The 19,848-nt window shown below is 35.1% G+C and overlaps 1 protein-coding gene across 9 annotated transcripts in view; it reads right to left on the bottom strand.

Moving 5' to 3' along the window:
- Positions 1–19,848, bottom strand: part of LOC109533465 (protein kinase C and casein kinase substrate in neurons protein 1) — a 58,163-nt gene that overhangs the window by 19,012 nt on the left and 19,303 nt on the right. For 3 of the 9 annotated variants that reach the window (XM_048661402.1, XM_048661406.1, XM_048661408.1), the window contains exons 1-2: positions 12,192–12,276; positions 5,725–5,922 (exon numbers count right to left, since the gene is read on the bottom strand). In XM_048661402.1, coding sequence (XP_048517359.1) covers positions 5,725–5,922; positions 12,192–12,229 — 236 coding nt within the window. In that variant the 5' untranslated portion in view covers positions 12,230–12,276. Of the gene's footprint in view, positions 1–5,724; positions 5,923–12,191; positions 12,277–19,848 lie in introns of those variants that run through there. The other 6 variants (XM_048661407.1, XM_019898800.2, XM_048661405.1 and 3 more) reach the window with 4 other exon arrangements.

Genomic DNA, 19,848 nt, shown 5'->3' with positions numbered 1-19,848 from the left:
TTGACAATTTTGCATTATGAAACCGCAATTAAATGAATTCTTAGGGATGGAAGAAAAACATCGATGTAATTCTGAACGAATTATGTTGATGAATGAATGTTCGATATTTTTACGATCGATGTTGGAAATTTGGGACCTCGATAAAGCATCGATGTTAGAACTGGGACATCGATAAAGCATCGATGTTAGAACCTGAGATGAAAACGTCGGACATTTGATGTTGATACTAGATAGAAACAATTTCTGCAAACTCTTTGATAGTGCTCTTGATAAGTTAATCAATTTGAAATTTGTATGCAACTGCAAACTATCAGAACATCGATGTTGTCAAACACGGATGTTCTGCCTTCGATGTTTCCCTAACATCGATATTACCTTTCGATGTCAACATCGATGGCTACCATCAATCTTAGAAGATCGATGTCCATCCCTAGTTCTTCTCCTCATAATTGCAATATCTGCAATAGTAGAGATTTGAAATGCATGACTAATTTTCAAGTTGTGCTTCCATAAATTATAAGAGAAAAATTCCAAACTCTCCATATTTCTACTCTATATCCATTAATTGAACACATTGTGAATTTTGTGTTAATTTAAAGCAAATTATATATTTGCAGATAGTTCGCCCAAATATTAATGGAAGCGAAAATAGTTGTACATTTCTTAGTTTTTCTATAATTTGATGCTTCCTTGTAAGCCTGCTGAAAAATTTTCCCGTGATGCTACTTGAAGGATATTTATTTATCGAAACCGGCGGGAGAATTTTAAATACAGGAAAAATCCAATTTAAAATGCATGCGTTGTTTAGTCACATCCACCATGATTAAAGCTGTTTGTGCAGTGGGAAAATATTCCGACGATTTGCAATGGTTTGCAACTAGTCGACTACACTACTGCAATATTTCAACCTCGAGTCATTCTAGTAATGATTTTCAATAAAAAATTCGATGTTTTCAATGATAATTCAAACAGAACAGCTCCTATTCAATAAAAGTTGACCAAAGCTATATGTAATCAAAATGAACATTGAAAATCAGACTGTGGGTGAGTTTCTCTGGAAAGGTTATAAAGCAGTTTTTAGTGATTTTATTTATAAATATGTGTTGTATATATTATCTTAGATTTCAATTGTTCAACATTTAGTTTGTCAATTATATTCCACATAATGATATAAAAATCCGAATAGAATGCGTGTACCGATTGCATGACCTTTTCCCAGACATTTACCGATATTATATCATCTTCATATATGAAAACACATCTTTAACTACATTGATTCATTCCAAAACTGAATTTACAATTTCTGTATTTTTTTAGGATTTTGCGTAATTGATATTAATGTATGCCTATTTTAAGTTAAATAACATAAACAGACAAAAACTTATCATAACCTACAGTAACGAACTATTCTGGAATATAATATGCGAATGGATATGGATATATAGAAGGGCGAGTTAAAAACAAATTGGGAATGGAATGAAGACTGGTAGAATTTTTTTCTAGGTAGAAATACACCAACTGAATGTTGTTAATTTAAAAAATAAAAGTAGAACATAAACAAAAAAAAATACCAAGCACACACCGAAAACATAAATTTCATCCAAGTTCTGGAAAATAAGTTTTAAGTATGTACACATTGATCATTATGCGGCTATTGAGGCGACTGTGTCATAGTGGCTAAGAGCCAGGTTTTTATTCTTTTCAAGCTGCGGAATGATCGTTCAACAGTACACTCTACGCATTTTTTCCCGATTTATTGGCCAATAAAATGGGTCAATTATTGAGGGTTATCTTCTTCTATATTCCGTCATTGACCCTACGCTTTGATATTGTTATATCAATAAATTAGTGTAATTTCAGTAAAACCAACATAAATTTCAATACTTAAGGTCTACTATTTTCTGTTGCCCAAGAGCCAAATTCTTTAATTATGCCTTCTAAGAAGCGACTAATGTACTTTACTAATTTGTTAAACTTGCATACAACACAGATGTTCAACATCTGAAACCCTTTCCCAAAAAATGCCCAGAAAATTTTCACAATCTGTATAAATTTCCAACATGCTCTAAGTCCGCACTAAATCGTACGATTAATCGATCGCAGCCCGATTCCTCGCTTTGCATTCATTTGTGGTGTCCTTCAATAAATTGCCCAATAAATCCGGGAAAAGTGCGTAGTGTAATACCGAATGTAAGTTTGATAAAGCAAATGCCGGTCAACCACTTCAATTAATATGGTGTATGATAACGCAACTGCATCCAAAACGACGGTTTGAAGCACGTTTTCGACTGAGGAGAATAGGACTGACATGGGCAGCTTACGGAAAACTGAAGGATGTCTTTAAATCAGATAATCCCATGTGTCTGAAGGTCTTTGATCAATGTGTGCTCCCGGTTCTAACTCATGGAGCAGAAACACTGACTTACCAGGAAGATAACAAACAAAATACAAGTGGCACAAAGAGCGATGGCGGGATCAATGTTGAATTTATCCCTCACAGACAGAGTTCCAAATAATATAATTAGGAAAAACCGGTGTTACGGACTAAGTTGAACGGATTGCGCTGAATTGGAACTGGGCAGGCCATGTTGCCAGAGTCAGGGATGGAAGATGTCCCTAGAAGAAAATCCTAGAATGGAGACACAGGCACGAAGCATATAGAAACCGAGGACGTCCCCCCACGGGATGGTGGGACGACTTACGGGAGGCCTCCAGCAGTGGACACAAAACGGCTGTTGATGATGATGACACATTTAAAATATGGTTGATTATTTACAGGAAAACATTCGTGCTTTAGAGCCACACACATACATGAATTTTCTATGTTCCACTAATTATTTCAATCACTGGCTAGTTTTGAAGTCTGGCGTATAGAAGAAATAAAATGCTTATAATTACGTGCGTTTGGACCCAAAAGAATTTTGTACTTATAACATTAAAACAAAGAGTTGCAGTATAAATTAACCACAATTTAATAAAGAACATTAAACAAAATAACAACAAGCACATCAAATTGCATTCTTACACCATGAAGTACACGATATAAATATTTATAAAACGTTTATGTCTGGTGATGGTATCTTTCAGTGATTCATTATTTAAAAATAATACCTACTATGCGATAATCATATGAATTATTAGCACTAGTTAACTGGCCATTAATTTGTCACTAATAACTGCAGAGAGTTAAGACTGCATGATGGCTATGATTTAATTATTTTTTACACCATTTTTAATATTTAAAATAATTTAAATAATTAAGTATTTAATTAAAAACAATATTTAAAATAATAATAAATATTAAAAAAAAATATATAATTATAGGATCCTAAATGCATATTGTGTAGAATACAATACGAATGCAATATAATACGAATTTTCATATACATTGTAAAAAAATGAATAATATGCAAGGACCAGGTGGAAAATGTTGTTCAGCTTCCAACTTTGGAAACACTGGAAATAGTGAAATGGGGATGCAATTTAGGGGCTGAAAACGGGGTTTAACGATTTGCGGCGAAACGTAACCAACTAGCAAAAAATGTTTTTTTTTTGTGAAAAACACAAAACTTTTGTAGGTATTTAACACTTTTTGACAGTTTTGGAGTTAAGTACATTTTTCGATAAAACTACTCTTATTTTCCACGAACGTCTTGATCTTTTTTGGATTTGGAAAGTGTATTAGTAGTCATTTCAATTGCTGTAATGTCTACTTTAAAATAGTCTATATGACTTGGTGATTTATTTATCGTTGAACAGCTGAAAAGTGCGAAAAACTTAAGTCTCTAAATCATGATTTGTTCAATATTTTCAATGATTTTCGATATCGCTTTGATATTATTTCCATTAATAATGGGCTATATTTACATAATATAAGTTGCTTTCATGTAAGAATATTACAGTGGCAAGAATTTTATTGCAGTAAGTAGCGCAAACCATGTTCAAAAAGGTTAAATAAATAACATAAAATATTTCATTACACATATTAAGGCTGAAATACAACTATGATTAGAAATATATTTGAAATCCACTCTTATGACCACGTATAGACATCAAATACTAAAAAAATTTATAAATAAATATTGTACCGTTGATGGCCGAGTATCAAACTCTTTCTTCAGCTTCCAACTTTTATTCAACTCGGTATCACTTTAAATACGGAACAGGAACAAACTAACTTCAAAATTACCGTCAACTTCACAAACAATAACAATAACCGACGGAAAACTCGCTTCTCCGACTCGCGGGGTTCAACCTCCTCCGCACCCGTTCGCTCCTGTTACTTCACTTCCCCCCCTGTGGTTCTCCTTGCCGCTTATATAGATTCCTTCAGGTAGCCCAGTCCTCCCATTTACTGAAATACTATGAATTTTGATCTCTCCATTTCAAACGTGAGTACCCCAGGCCATTTCCATTACAATATCAAGACAATGTTCGTGGAAAAAAGGATAGTTTTTTTCGAAAAATGTACATAACTCGAAAACTAATCGAATTCTGAACTGCCAAAAAATCATCATTCTCAACACCAAAAAAGACATAATTTTACAAAGTTTCATGTTAATTAATTCATTTAAGCCTGAGGAAAAAAATTTAATTCCAAAAAATCTATTTTTCGCCATTTTGACAGTTAATTTGAGGTTATGTCAAAAAGTGTTAAATATAGACGTTTCATATTTTTTATTATCTCCAACTCTGCCATTGAACCTTTCCCGCAAGGAGGTCACGTTTCGCCGCAAATCGCAAAAAAACGTTTTAAACCCCTAAACTGCATCCCCATTTTACGATTTCCAGTGTTTTCGTGTTTAATTTTTCATTAAAGTTGGAACCTCAACAACATTTTTACCTGTTATTAATTATTTTTTTAAATAATTACGTAAAATATTAGTATCTGAAAATTAAGTTCCAATTTTGTTAAGAATCATTATTTATTTAAATGTTCAGTTAGAAAAATGTTAGTATAAAACCTGACACAAACAAAATTTCTAAATGTATGCACATTCAAACTCAGCGGCATAAAACATGTACAGTTTGAAAAGTTTATGTTACATTACGTTCGTTCCTTCAAGACACTGGTCAACTGCGAAAAAACGTATTTACATCTGTTTCATAGCTAATAACTGTCCATAAAGTAAGATATACATAATGGCACAAAAACAGAAATAATGCAAAATACTAATAGTTTCATAAAAATAAAACTTTTGTTTAAGTGAAAAGTACGAAACAAAAAAGCTAGTATTTTTTGTTGATAAATGGTTCAGAGTAAAATGTACAAATCAAATTTATGTCATAGACTTTCTCAAGATTGAGAAGAAGAAAATGTAAACGAATATTTAAAACATTAAAGTTAAAACATTTAAAATTTTTGGGTATTTACTTGTAAGTCTTATTTGCTTAAGGAATGTTCTCTGCAAACGCAGAGTTTGCAACCAACAACCCCCATTTCTAACAAATTCTTAGCAATAAATAATGCCTTAAAGCGCAATAGATTATGACCAAATGATATCTTCGATCAACAAACGAATAACAAAACCCCGTTTAGTACTCTTCAATTTTATATCATACCTGTTTACAATTTAAAAATGAAAAAAATTAGTTTTTACTTGCAAAATACACAACAAACTGCCAATAATAGGAGCACAGCAAATCGGCAATAGTTAAATCAAAGTATTTCGCAAATAAGATAAAAACTGCACAGCTACTAAGTTATGTGTATTCTGCACTTACCATGCTTTTAGAGCCTTTGCATACGTCTTCTCGATCTCAGCTCTCTCGCTGGCCAATGTTATCAAGTCCGAACACAGCTTGTTTCCATCTTCGATTCTCTTTGTAGTCTTCTTGTAATTTCCTGGCTCCCAAAACGAGTCGCTCGTCGCAATCAGCATATTGTCGTCGCTATGGTGTGACATCTTTAGGCTGCCACACCTGAAATTTAAAATCTAAGTTATTTCAAAGTAATGGTAGGTACCTACTGAAAATTAAGTTTTTAAGCATTTTAGATAGTTATGTTTAAATATAAGAAACTACTAGCTTGTTGTTACTGGATTTTATTGGATTTTTAGAATAGTGTTACTATTAATGTGCGCAATTAATTGAGAAATATAGAAAAATTCAGTTACAGTTACTTTGTAATAAAAAGTAGTAAAAAATAGAAAAAAGTAAAAACCTACAGCTTGCTGTAAATTGTTGATTAATTAAATCTAATAAGTGTACGCTCGGTCTAGGAACATGGACCTATAACTTAAAAACCCAGCGCATTTGAAACAGGAAAAATAAAGCAACATAAATAAACGCAAGAGTTTTATTATTTCCATTTTCAGTCAATTAATTTGCTGCTTCAAACATAGACAAATAAACATTTGCATATTTTTGGCAAAGGTAAAAGCTTGCTGAACCCAACAGTATGCCATATTTGTAAGAAACCTGAATAATATGGACACTTGCCATAAGTGCTGACGTTGCAGGAATGTTTATCGTTTCAATGCATGGCATCCTCATGACAAGTTGATGATGGTTTATTAAAAATGAAGAATGCGGGTAGAAGTTGGCTAGAAGATGCACGGATATACCCAGTGACAATAAAAAAATGACAGGAATATTTATTAAGTTTGAAACTTTTTATTGTTCTTATTCGATTATCCGTTAAAAATACTACATACATGTTCGGTCTCAATTTTATTCAACACTTTTAAGCTATTTTATTAAGATGTCAAACCAAAAAGAAAAAAGTTGACATTAAGTACAAGAGTTGAAAAGCGTCCGATCGATATTGCGCGAACGCTCGGGATCGACAAATCTAACGTCGGGCGAACCATCAAGAGCTTTGAAGAGCTCGGCCCTACTGGTCGTCGTCCAGGAAGTAGCAGAAAGCGCACCGTCAAGAACCGAAAGCTCGTCCGATAACGTGTCACACGAAATCCGAGTGAGACTGATTTAAATCGGGAATCAATCCGCCAAATAGCCAGAGAGGATATCCATCTCAAGCCCTACAGGCTGCAAAAAGTTCAGCTCGTCACCGACGACGACAAGCGCGCACGGCTTGAAAGATGCGAACGACTCCTTCGTCGCCACGCTCCGGGCGCCCCCTTCAGTGGGACAAAATCATCTTCAGGGATGAGGAGGATAAACAAGCTGTTCACCGTCAAACAAGCCCACAATCACGAGAACAATAGGGGCTAGTTGCGTCAGGGACAACACCCCCTCGTTTTCATGGAACAGAGGGTGAAAATCAACAGGGACGTCTACTACCGTGACATCTTCGAAGCCGTCGTACTTCCGTGGGTCCAGTAGTACTTTGGCAATGCGGATTCGACGTTCCAACAGGACTCACACAACACAATTTGAAAGTGACTCAGGACTAGTGCCGGACCCATTTTCCGGATTTCATCTCGTATTCAGAATAGCCGCCCTACTCACCGGATCTCAATCCGATGGACTACATTATGTGGTTTATTTTGGCCAAGCCCTGTGCTACACGCCACAAAACTTTTGAGTAGCTGCGTCAGAAATGGGAGAGATTGTCGCCGGAAGAGGCGTTGGGTGCTCTGCCGAGACGCGCAAGAAGAGCACTTCGAAACCGACCCTTGTTGATAAATTTTGTTTTTATTGAAAATTAACAATTTTATGAAGTTTTTGCTAGAGGTCATTTTTTTATTGTCACCCTGTAATAAAGACAAATGGGTGATTTTCTTTAAAATCCTAAAGTTGCAAAAAAAGGACGAAAATATAATACAGATGAAAAATAAAAATTGGTTCATAACAAAGCAAACGAATATACTGAAGAGATGGACAAAGTACTTCCAGAAACTGCTTAATGTGGAAAATAACGACTAAGTAGAAAGCCAAATAAAAATTCGAGAAACGCGAAGCTGAAGAAATTGATCAAGAGATATATCCTCGCTGTTGTTGGGGAGAGAACAAAGATAAAGAGAGCTAAAGAAGCGGTGCAGATGTTAGAAATAAAACACCTAGCGACTGGCGACTTAAACCAAATAACAAAGACAAAACTTTTATGTATGTATGAAAAAAGTATGCCTCTAATTAAAGATATTCAAAACGCCTTAACAGAGAAGTGTGACTGAAGTTTAGAAAGCACATAAGAAAAATATGACAAGGATTTGAAGTCGAACGAGAAAGAGAAATGATCAATCCGACGAATTCGTAAGGAAAACAAGTTTAATGCATGGATGATAAACTATCATCATATACAGGTTACTTCGAACTCAAAATAACATAAGTTGCTGTAATTTTTTTTACAGATTCTCTATACCAAAAGATGTCCTGAAGATCGGTTTTAATCATAACTTTAAACATAACTTTTCAAAAGTAATGGAATGCAGCAAGTATTAATAAACGATTATAAGAATTAACGCAGTAGCTAATGCAACCCAGAGACCAGCACACTTACATGACTTGGTAAAAAAGAAGAAAGAAGAGAAATATTTCCGAAAAGAGAAGAACTCCGTGGAAGCGAGTAATAAATCTAGAAATAAATAGGCGAAAATCCGTTCGGGAACAAGCGGGAATAACTTAAGATAAATAATTAGAAAACATTCATACAGGGTGATTCAAAATTCGCGTCATTCCTCTGGAGGTGTTGTCTGGTGGTGTTTTAGGAGAACGGAAAAATAGTTAAAAAAATTAATTGTTATTAAATACTGAGAAATTTGCCTAAAACTGTATCAAAAATACGACAACAATGTCTCAACAACAATCTTATCTCATCAAATCTTTGAAAAGTGACCCATTGGGAGACATGCAAACGGTATTTCCCAACTTCCATAAGTGAATATCTATTTCATAGAGCTGGTGCTGCTATCACGCACAATAAGAAAAGCTTGTCCCCTAAATATTTTCAGCAACTGGTTTTTTGGAAAACCTTCAGAAATATTTTTTTGTTTACCTTATGGTTATTATTATATAATAATTGCATTAAAATATATTCCATGAATTTTATTACGATCCCTTCTTTAAACGGCTGTTCACAGTTAAAATTCAGGGTAATAGTGAATTTCGGTCTTGAAACTCATCGAAAATGTATACTTAAAATGTGTTTATGACGATTATACGTAGTCACTCAATATCGAGTCAACAAATAAAATTGTGAGCAGGTAATGGTTTCGATACTTTCAGAATACTGATTTGAGCAGTATTGCAAGACGATTTGGTTAGCACTCATTTGAGTAAGTATCGATACTTTCTCAGGACCGTATCGTCCCTAGTTGTTGCCATACCCTCCATAAATTCTCGAAGCAGTATTAAATTATCTCAGTGCTGTCTCGCTTTTGCTGATTATTATTTATAGAATAATGGTTTATTTGAAAAATACAAATATACCGCCAACGCAAAAGCCATGGACAAGTACATGACAAATCCAACAAGCAAACGTTATGTGTTTCCGATAAATCTACGATCGATTCGGCAGAATTGTAATTTTCACCAACCTAATAATTTTAAAGATGAACACAAATAATCAACATGCTTTAAATTAGGTAGTAATTTAAAGTTCTTTGGTATTTCAGTATTTTAGTAGTTACAGTATTTAATGATTGCTTGAGGTTCTCCAATGTCCAAAACACAACAAAAAAGATTCGACTTATCACACAAATTTCATTTATAATTGTTTTTACGTTGGTAGTCAAATTTTGTCACTGGTGATGTGCGACCAAAGTTATAACGTACAGACTATACATACACCCAGACAGCACAAGACGTCTCTAAGACCTCTTCATTATGCCGTTATGTCTGAACGTCGTATGTCTCTTGAAGACGTCTTTAAGACATCTTAATGATGTCTACTACAAGACGTCTTGTAAATGCCTGACACAAGACGTCTTTTAAATGTCTATTACAAGACGTTTTGACGAACTTGCTCGAGTGCATCCGATTGTGTGAGTGAAAACATTTAATTTCGTTTATTAAATCGTCTATTGCAGTTATACACAACCGAACATGAAGCGAATATGTGCAAGTGGTAAGCTAAACAAACATTATATATATATGAGGGGCCACCGAAAGGCAGAAACTTTACAAGTTCGGAGTTCGGTTAGTGGTGACATCGTTTCACAGCCTGGGTGCAGCCCAAACAACTCAACGTTGCAAGTGCAACAAGTGAACCAATCACTAAATCCTAATGTCAATGACAATAGTGAGTTTTTATGTCATAATTCGGATACTAATTCCATAGCAGACGTCAATGAATTTGAAGGTTATCCTACTTATGATAGTTTTACCAGTAGTAGTACTAGTAATAACTAATTTCAAACAAAGTTGGCAGAATGGGCAATGAAGCACAACATAGCCCATACTGCTTTAAATGACTTATTACAACTAGTACAACCTATTTGTTAAAAGTTGCCTTTGAATGCAAGAACCTTGCTTCAAACAGGTCAGTCAAACAGGGCTAAATAAGTGTCTCAATAGTATTTTTAACAGTTTAGGCCAAAAATCAATTAACACCTTGAATAATTCAGTAGGTCTTCTTATAAATATATAAAAAATACTTATAAATATTGCCATTTGCTAAAAGTTTATATAGTCAGGTCAAGTGAAGTTATCAATAAAGGTTTCTTGTATCAAAATCAACATTTTGCAGTATATATCAAAGCAATTATTTGTGACGCTCCTGCAAAATAATATGTAAAATATATTAAAGGTCATTCTGATTATTCTGCCTGTTCAAAATGTAATGTTGAAGGAAATTACTCTGACAGGGTGTATTTTCCTGACATACATAACCTACGTATAAGGACAGATTGTGACTTCCGACAAAAAACTGATCATCATACTGGAAAGCCAATTTTAGAAAAACAACTTGACATGATCAAATCTTTTCCGTTAGACTGTATGCACTTGGTTTATTTGGGTGTTACTAAAAAACTCTTATTATTGTGGTATTGTGGTAAACCTTCGACGAAATTATTTGCTGACAAAATAGCCTATATTTGATAGGCAAAATACAAAAAAATAATGAAATAAAAACATGTTATTTTATTTTACATTCCTAACAGGAAATTTCCCATAGAATATTCCTAACACCCTTGAAATCGTCTTTCAAGAAGACATCCCTTTAAGACGTCTTTAAGACATCTGTTCAAGACGTCTTTAAGACATCTATTCAAGACGTCTTTAAGGCATCTCTTCAAGACGTCTTTAAGGCATCTCTTCAAGACGTCTTCATTTGTAACAACAGACGTCTTTAAGGCGTCTCACATATCTGAATTAGACATCTTAAAGACGTCTTTAGAAGTCTGGAAGAAACAATATGTCTCTCAAACCGTTGGACCCATTTGCATAAGAAAACGTACGCTGATGTATGAAATTACGTGCGATTCAACGATGAGTATCACTTTATTGTTAAATGTCCCGTTTCCCCAAAATTGACAGAAATATCTGTCTAATGGACCAATATAAATTATTTATCAAAATTTACAGTATTTTGGTAAATTGTCATGAAAACCCATTATTCTAATTAATTTTGCCTTAAAATAACTGTGCTCAAAAGCTCGCCTAATATCTCACTGACACATTAAGATTAATTTTTTAACAAAAAATGTAATTAACTTTTTAACCTGATTAATTTTAAAAATGGGTAATTATAATTTTTCCAAGTTTGAGACCATCATTTCCCCACAAACAGTGAATTAACATATAAAAATCTCACATAATTCCAGACGGAAATCGAAAATTGCATAAAATGTAAACTGTTCAATTTAAGACTCACTCAACAATACGAACTCACCGTTGCATAATTTCATACCTAGGAGTAAAAATTCATACATGCGGTTTGTAAGCTTTTCTCTTATTATTGTAACTTTCTGTTCAACATTGTATACAGAAAGAACGTAAATGAATGCTGGCATTAAAAAAAACAAATACTACCGACGTTTTTAAAAGTGGTTACTCTCTGAAAGAAAATTCTCAAAAAGACCTTTATTCAACTATTGGTTTTATATGTATTTGTGCGATAGATTTGCGAAACATAGAGGTTATTTTGTATACTTATATGTACAAAATATTGGAGTACTTTTATGTTATCTAATTCTCACTTTGGGCCTGAACTGGTAACTCAATACACTATTGCTAATGTAAATAAAACATCACGTGGTCGTATAACATTGCCTCGTAATAACAGAAAAATATTTATGGCTTCAAACATCGGACCAATAAACACGAACTCCACTAAAAATACTTACAAATTGAGGTTACAAGGACAAGAAAACAGAAACACCATTCTGAAAATGGCCGCGTTTGCAACACTTAACTACAAAACAATCACTGAAGATTTATTTTGCCGTTGTACATGATGATGTAGGCTGATCCGCTATTGTCAAAAATTGTCGCCGTAATTATTTGTTAAAAAGAAAATTAAATTTAGCTGTTGGGCAACCTTCAAATGTTCTCGAGGCTTAGGAATGTTTATCCCCAATGTAAATAAGTAAAGTTACTGATAAATTGCGTTTTTTCGGTTCTGTTAGGTAACTGCGGCCAACCAAATGAAGTTAGTTAATGATACGATTACTATTCAATTGATTCGAATAAATCCAATCAATTCAATTATTTGAACTAAAAAAAAGCACGACATAAAAGTGTGTTACGCGTTTGACGAACAGTTGTATAGTGCTAGGAATAAAGCCAGCCTTAGTAAATACTGATGAATTAAGGGTGGTGTAGTTTTTGGAGCCATTTGTACTGCTCAAATAATAAGAAAAATTAAAATTAAAGGTAAATGATATATTCTCTTTGCAGAAAAATGACATCGATGCGAAAATAATCACCGTAAACAATATATTGGGTGATCTAAAATTGTCGTCCTTTTAAGGATTTGCTAGGACTTACATGGGAAAAGCACGGAAAAATGTTTTCAAAGCATCAGATGGAAACATCAAAATATATTAAGCAATTCTTTAATGCAGTTTAATAGCCATTTGGTAAATGATTAGTATAGCAAAACATTACGAAGAAATAATTGCCAAAAGTAATGTTTTTGCTTGGTGCCGGAGATGTCAGGGCTACAGTGTTTGTGTGGTTAGCTTTCCAATTGTGTACTTCAAAACTTTCAATGTATAACAAAGTCGAACATGTATAAATATCATCATCATTGGAGAGACTCTAAATTGGTCTAAATTAAAATTAATATTTCTATATTTAAATTAAGGTTTAATATGTTGAAAAAATTGACGTCTCCTTTCTATGGTGCAAATTATTAACCATTTTGCTAAGAAGAGATACGTGTTTTGTATCTAAGAAGAGATACAAGTTTTTCAAGTTACGCAGGTAATCTGTCTAATTAACATTACGTAAATATATGTTGCTTCTTAATTATTATAAACTGTAGTAGCCTTGGGTAAACATAAACACATAACAAAGAAAGTAAAAGTGACATTGAAATACTTTGAGGTTGGGGTAACGTTGTTACTTTGCCATCAGTGCTGCCAACTTTTTTTGGGCAAATGACTGTTATACCTAAATCCGGCACAGCTGTCATCAGAAACCTCCTGTTAAAGGTTATGTGTCAATGATCATAATCGATCAAATAACTTACAATTAAGTTGTCAAATCACAAGGGATGTTCGAAGTTCTGCCCGTTACTTCAAACATGGTTATGTCCCAATCACTTTATCGTGCACTCTTGGCAACAGTCTGGGTTCACATTTTGCGCAGCTTCTAGTATTCGGCTAATTAACTCCTGCTCAATTTGTATCGGTGTTCGGAAAATCAGATACTTACTGTGTTCTAGTAACATGTGTATCTTATATACATGGTAGGAATCTAGCCCTTCTTCGGGGGAGTTATCTGGACAATTACACGGTGCCTGGTAAAGTATTAGTTGTGCAATGCTCCGCGTTCTCCTGGAAGGGTCTACTGCGATTATCTCCAACACCGTTCCTCTACGTCTGGGAAACGAGCATTTCGAGATCGTTCACTATCTGCGTCAATTCCTAGAGTCAATCGTCCAGTATATCTAGCTCTTTGCTGGTGTAAGTTCTTACAGCTTCTGCTGTTACTGTGGCATTTGCCCATAACTAATCGCATTTTCGCAAATTCGATGTTGGTGTACATTTTGTGAAAGGAGCTTCAAAGTAAGTCAAAGTTTGACAAATGCTTGTTGTTATTGACAAAGGCTATCTACCTGTAACTCTGTTAATGACAAAAACCTTCATTGCCGCTTTGACTTTTCATCAAAAAATTGTAGAAGGGTACTTTTTTAATATAAAAAATGATCATAATTTGAAGCCAATACCGTAAATTTTCTTTTTGAATAGGCTATCATTCAAAAATGGGACCATTTCAAAATAATATTTAATAACAAAGTTGAAATTCGATTTCAACTGTTAATATCTTCTAGAAATTTTCGGAAATTTTTTTTCTATATTTTTGTCGTACTCTCTACCTATAGCCCCTATAGCCCCTTAAAAGGAGAATCACGCTGTAAATTATCGCAAAACGAAAAACGAGACAAAAATTATTTTAAGTAGATTTATAAGAAAATATATGAATTAATCTAATTTGCCCTTTCGGTATTCTTCAACAGCCCTGTTACAAATTGATCTTAGTCGAAACCATTACAGCCACCACAAAATCGAAATTTTGCAATGTAGGTTAAAACAGCCGAGTGCCAGCCAAAGTGTTTGCCACCCTTAATTCTGAATAAATATATATATGACCGATACCAGTAATTGGTTTAAAAGTGAAAACCTTGTCCAATGGGGGAATATTAAATGTCGGATCGATTCCTGAAAACAAGCCGAGCAAATGCTATTTTCATCCTAATAAAAGAATTAATAATAAACGGGCATGATGTTGAACTTAATTAAAAGCTTATTCTAATTACAGCATTTTTTAATTAGCACAAATTCGATAACAGATATTTTCGATCTTCGCAGATGAAATGTCCCCTCGATCTATTGAGCTGCCTATCAACAGGGCTACAATGGGTAAATATTACAAAGCAGCTTCCTTGATGGGCCATCATGTTTTGACTCAAATATTCAGTAACAACTATAATAGATGGGAGTAAACTGAAAATGTTCAATAAGCGGCCTTTACACACTTTTTGATCAGATATGGACGTTTTAGTTACATAAGTATTTTACTAGAGCAAGCGGTATTGATGGGTTTAGTAGAACGTTCTATACTTCAATATGTGTATTCGCTTGCTTAATATTAATTTGTGCTTTTTCTTTTCAATAAAATCACAAGTATAATTTCATGGTTCCCTTATTTTAAGAGTGGCGAAAAGAATCGCACAGCTGCTGGGAAAACATGAAATTGAAACTATATACAAAATGTGCCAAAGGAGATATACAAGAAGACCGCCGAAGGCCTTTTAAGATCAAACGGCCATTACTCACAACTACAGGAGTCTATCGTATGCAATGCTCTTGTTGAAGCACTTACGTCAAAACAACAGAAAAACCAAGATCGAGAAACATCGATGAAACTGTAGGGCCAATTAAAATAATCGTCAGTGACAAAACATGCCTTCAGCGAAAGAGCATATAGAATTTGTAATATACGAAATCCTGGCCACAACAGGCTAACGCCCCCGACTAATACGAGAAACTAATACAAGAACAAGACATCGCCAGGGCAAAAGCAGCAACTACAATAGTGAAACTGTCTCTTATTAAACCTCAACTCTCAGTGCCCAATATATCGCCAGATTCGATGTGGTACCAACTGGATGTAGCACCCCCCACACTATTCCCGATAAGTACGAAATTACCTTCATTTTATACCAAACAAATAGTTCGGTAGAAGGGCTTTAATCGAATGGCCAATTAGCGAGTCTTTCAGTTAGATTTCATTTTAAAGAATATTTACATCTTGGGCTTTTAATTTGTTTTATTTGTTGTTATGTCTGTTTTATAGTAGTAGTAGTAGTAGTTCTGTGGGGGGGACCCCAATGGCTCCGGCGAGTATGCCTTAAAAACTCTTTTGACCATTCCCCCTCCATCCACCCCTCCTCTTCACCACCCAGGCGTCCCGTCTCCCTGACAAAGGCGAGGATCCGTCTCCACTCTAGGGAACAGTTCCGTGCAGGGCAGTGTGGAGTGCTCCTAGAAGGTGATGCGATGTTTCCTCTGCCGTTCCACATTGTGGACATACGGGGCTAACACCAATTCCAAATAGGTGTAGGTGTCTGTTCAGACCGCAGTGGCCTGTCATGACCACAATCAGAGTTCTCAGAGCCCAGTGACTCGTTGACATCAGTCATTTTGACATTACTTTGGCCTCGCTTGTCATTCCAATCAACTCTTTGGCTTGTCTACACTCTTCCGCCTTTCTCCACGAATCTGTAGTACTTTTAACGACACGGTCGTTGAGTGCGCTTGCTACCTATCCGTTACCTAGCCCTATGTGAGGTTCGGCAGTTATTGGGCTCTCAGAAGTTCCGCGCCTGACCAATGCGTCGGCCTGCTCGTTCCCCGCGATCCCCATGTGCGCCGGAATCTACACCAGGTTTACCTATTTCTGTTCTCACACTTTATTCAGGGCATCCCAGCGCTCCTGGATCAGTCTACTGCCCATCCTAACACTGAGAATTGCATTTAGGGCCGCCTGGTTTGTCAGAGTAGATCTCAATATTTCCTTCTTCTTTGATATCAAAAAAGTTCTCTTCTACAATTTTTTGATGAAAAGTCACAGCGGCAATGATGTTTTTTGTCATTAACAGATTAACAGATTGCAGACAGTTACAGGTGGATAGCCCTTGTCAATAATAACAATAATTTGTCAAACTGTAACTTACTTTGAATTTCCTTTCACGAATTTGCTGGTATGCGATTAGTTCAGGGGAAATGCTACAGTAACATAGCAGAACCTGAAAGAACTAACGCCAGCAAAGGGCGAGGAGAGTGGTTTCAGGAAGATAGTGGACGACAATTGATGTTCAGGTTCCAGGCACAGAGGAACAAGTATTGGACATAATCGAATCAGGGCCTTCCAGGGGCACTCAGACAGTCACATCAAGCGCAAATTTGTGAAAGCCAAAAAAAAAGTTGATAGTTGTAGCGTTTATTTTGGAAACCCAGGTATTGGTATTTGGTAACTTTTCTATAAATTCGTTCCAATTGACGCGTCCTCACTATATTCCATGGTAAATCAAGTTGAGCTATTATGATTTCGGGTCTAGTAATAGAAATATTGCTCATAATAACAAAGCTTCTTGCGAATGAAGTTAGGCTGCTCTGCAGTAAAGGGAAAGGTTTTCAGTTTTTTGGTACAAGGCATTATTAGTGACCAGCAATCATTCTTTGTTGGTGGCCAGAAAAAAACAAAATACAATTTATAATTTAAACACCTTGAATCTAGGAAACGAAGCGATTATTTTTCACTTCATTATACACACTTCACTTTGCAGATTAAAAATTGACTTATTCAGTATTTTCCAAGTACATGATGTTCGATAAGAGCAAAACAGAACCAGCATTGTTTGAAAACGTTAAAAAATTGCACAAAAAAATTAAACAAGAACGTTTTTTCTGTGAAAATTTCGTTAAAATCACTTGCAGCATTTCGATCAAATAAATCAACATAACTCTTCGCTCAAACTCTCGCAAAAATGTATATGTCGATAAAGCACTACTCTATCTATACATGTGCATCTGTAGCTATACAAAATGCATTGTATGATTTTTATGTTTATTAATAATTATTAAAACCAATTGGAAAGTTGTGATTTAATTTTATCCTAATTGCGAACTAACTTCTCCATCGTCACATGAGGACAGATTGGTTAGGTCAATCCTCAGAATAACTTTTCAAACCGTAACCCAGTTATTATCACAAAATTAGTTTGACAATGGATATGGAATACAGCAATTTCCTTTCCACTAAAGCACCTGTTATGAAACGATAATCTTACCTTTAAAATAAATTGCATTGGCTTTTTGAAAATTATTTTCCCATGTAAATCGCTTATCTTCATGTCAATTCCACGCCCCTAACGTATTTGGTCTAATGATGCACTTATATAAATAGCTTATAGATTTTATCATTATCCAATATATGGATTATAAACGCAGAATAAGGCTTTATAGTGCCAAAATGCATTCAAATTCGGTCAATGTGCTAATGCCTTTATTACACTACGCACTTTTCCCCGATTGGCTACTAAATTGGGCTCATTATTGAAATGTGAACCCACATATGAACGAATAGCGTGGAATCCGGCTGCAATCGAAAAATCGTACGATTTAATGCTGATTTACACTATCAGACACCCAACAGACCGGCAACGACACGACAAAACATAATAACAATAAAACGGTATATGTCACCAGCCTCACGACGGTTTTGTAGATCCTCGATTTAGTGCCCGTTCCCATACACTTACACATTGCACCATATGACATTCAGACAGCCAGATATTCTATTTGTTTTTGTTGTTTGATCTGTCACCTCTGCCTCAATATCCCCAAAGCCGGAAAGTTCCACGCCAAGGTTGTTAAATTTCATTTTCTGCTCGATTACTTTACCGTCAAGTTCCAGTTTGCATCTTAGAGGAGTTTTTGATGTTGTTAAGCACTTTGTTTTGGTCGGTGATAATTCCATATTTAGAGACTTCGCTGTCAGATTGAATAAGTGGAATAACCTTTGTAAGTCATCTTCACTTTCTGCAATGAGAGCGGCATCGTCAGCATAACACACTATTTTGATTTCTACATCCCCCACTTTGTATCCCTTTAGCCGTCGAACACTTCGAACAATTTCGTCCATTATTAAATTGAAAGGGATAGGACTCAGGGACCCTGTGTCCCTGACGAATACCGCTACCCGTCGGTATTGGTTCTGTGAGGTCTCCTTCTATTTGTACTCATATTTTATTGTTTGTATATATGTTCTCAATGGTTTTAATGAGATTGTGTGGTATTTGAATGTTGTAATGGAGATGGTATATTAAAAAGATATTAAAAGGTTTATTCCTCTATAATTTGATGGTATTTTCTTGTCCCCTTTTTTGAACATTAACACAGTAGCTAGTTCTCCATTCATTTGGGATTTTGTGTTCAAATATTGTATTGTATTAAAGTTGTTAATTATTCTGTTAGTCTTTGCTCACTGTATTTGAGCAATTCATTTTGTATACTGCCTTTCCCAGCGCTTTTTCGACTTCTTAGTTTCTGTAGTGCGTTTTCTACGTCGGATGTATTGATCGTGGCATCTTCGTTAATAGTTATTTCTGGTATGGTAGGCTCGTCTGTCGTGTTTGTCGTTTTATACAGATGGGTTAAATATCTGATCCACTCTTTTTTTTTATGTGGGTTGGTTCTAGCAGTTCATTGACCTGATGGATTTTGTGAATTTTATTCATTTAGTTTTAGACTTTTATAAAATGTATATGAATAAAATAATTCTAATAATAGAATGTATAAAAGTAACTTCTAAAAACTAGATATTCCTTCATATGCAGATGTACATTCTGTTTAGGGTGCTGCTATAGGCATTATCTCGCGAAACGGACAAACACGACACGACAAAACATTCTTGCCAAGAATGTCAGCTTTGACGTTGCCTGTACGTGTCGTTACCGCACCGTTGATGGTTAGTAAACACCAGCATTTACTTATCTAATAAGAATGTTTTGTGCTATCGTTGCCGTGTCTTTGCCGGTCGCTGGGTGTAAATCTTTCTCTATTGAGAATTTAGAAAAGAGAGTGGTTCCAGGAAGATAGTGGACAACAATCGGTTTTCGGGTTTCAGACATAGAGGAACAAGTATTGGACATAATTGCAGCATAGCCTACCAGGGTCACTCAGAACATGGCACAACAACTAACACTTTCCCAGTCACCAAATAAATACCGGCTACATTCCTACCACGTGTGTAAGATCACATTAAACCAAT

The sequence above is a fragment of the Dendroctonus ponderosae genome, unplaced genomic scaffold, assembly GCF_020466585.1.
Source record: "Dendroctonus ponderosae isolate FM_Combo_2020 unplaced genomic scaffold, Dpon_F_20191213v2 Dpon_F_20191213_1, whole genome shotgun sequence".
Lineage (NCBI taxonomy): Eukaryota > Metazoa > Arthropoda > Insecta > Coleoptera > Curculionidae > Dendroctonus > Dendroctonus ponderosae.
This window is presented reverse-complemented; position numbering and strand designations above follow the sequence as displayed.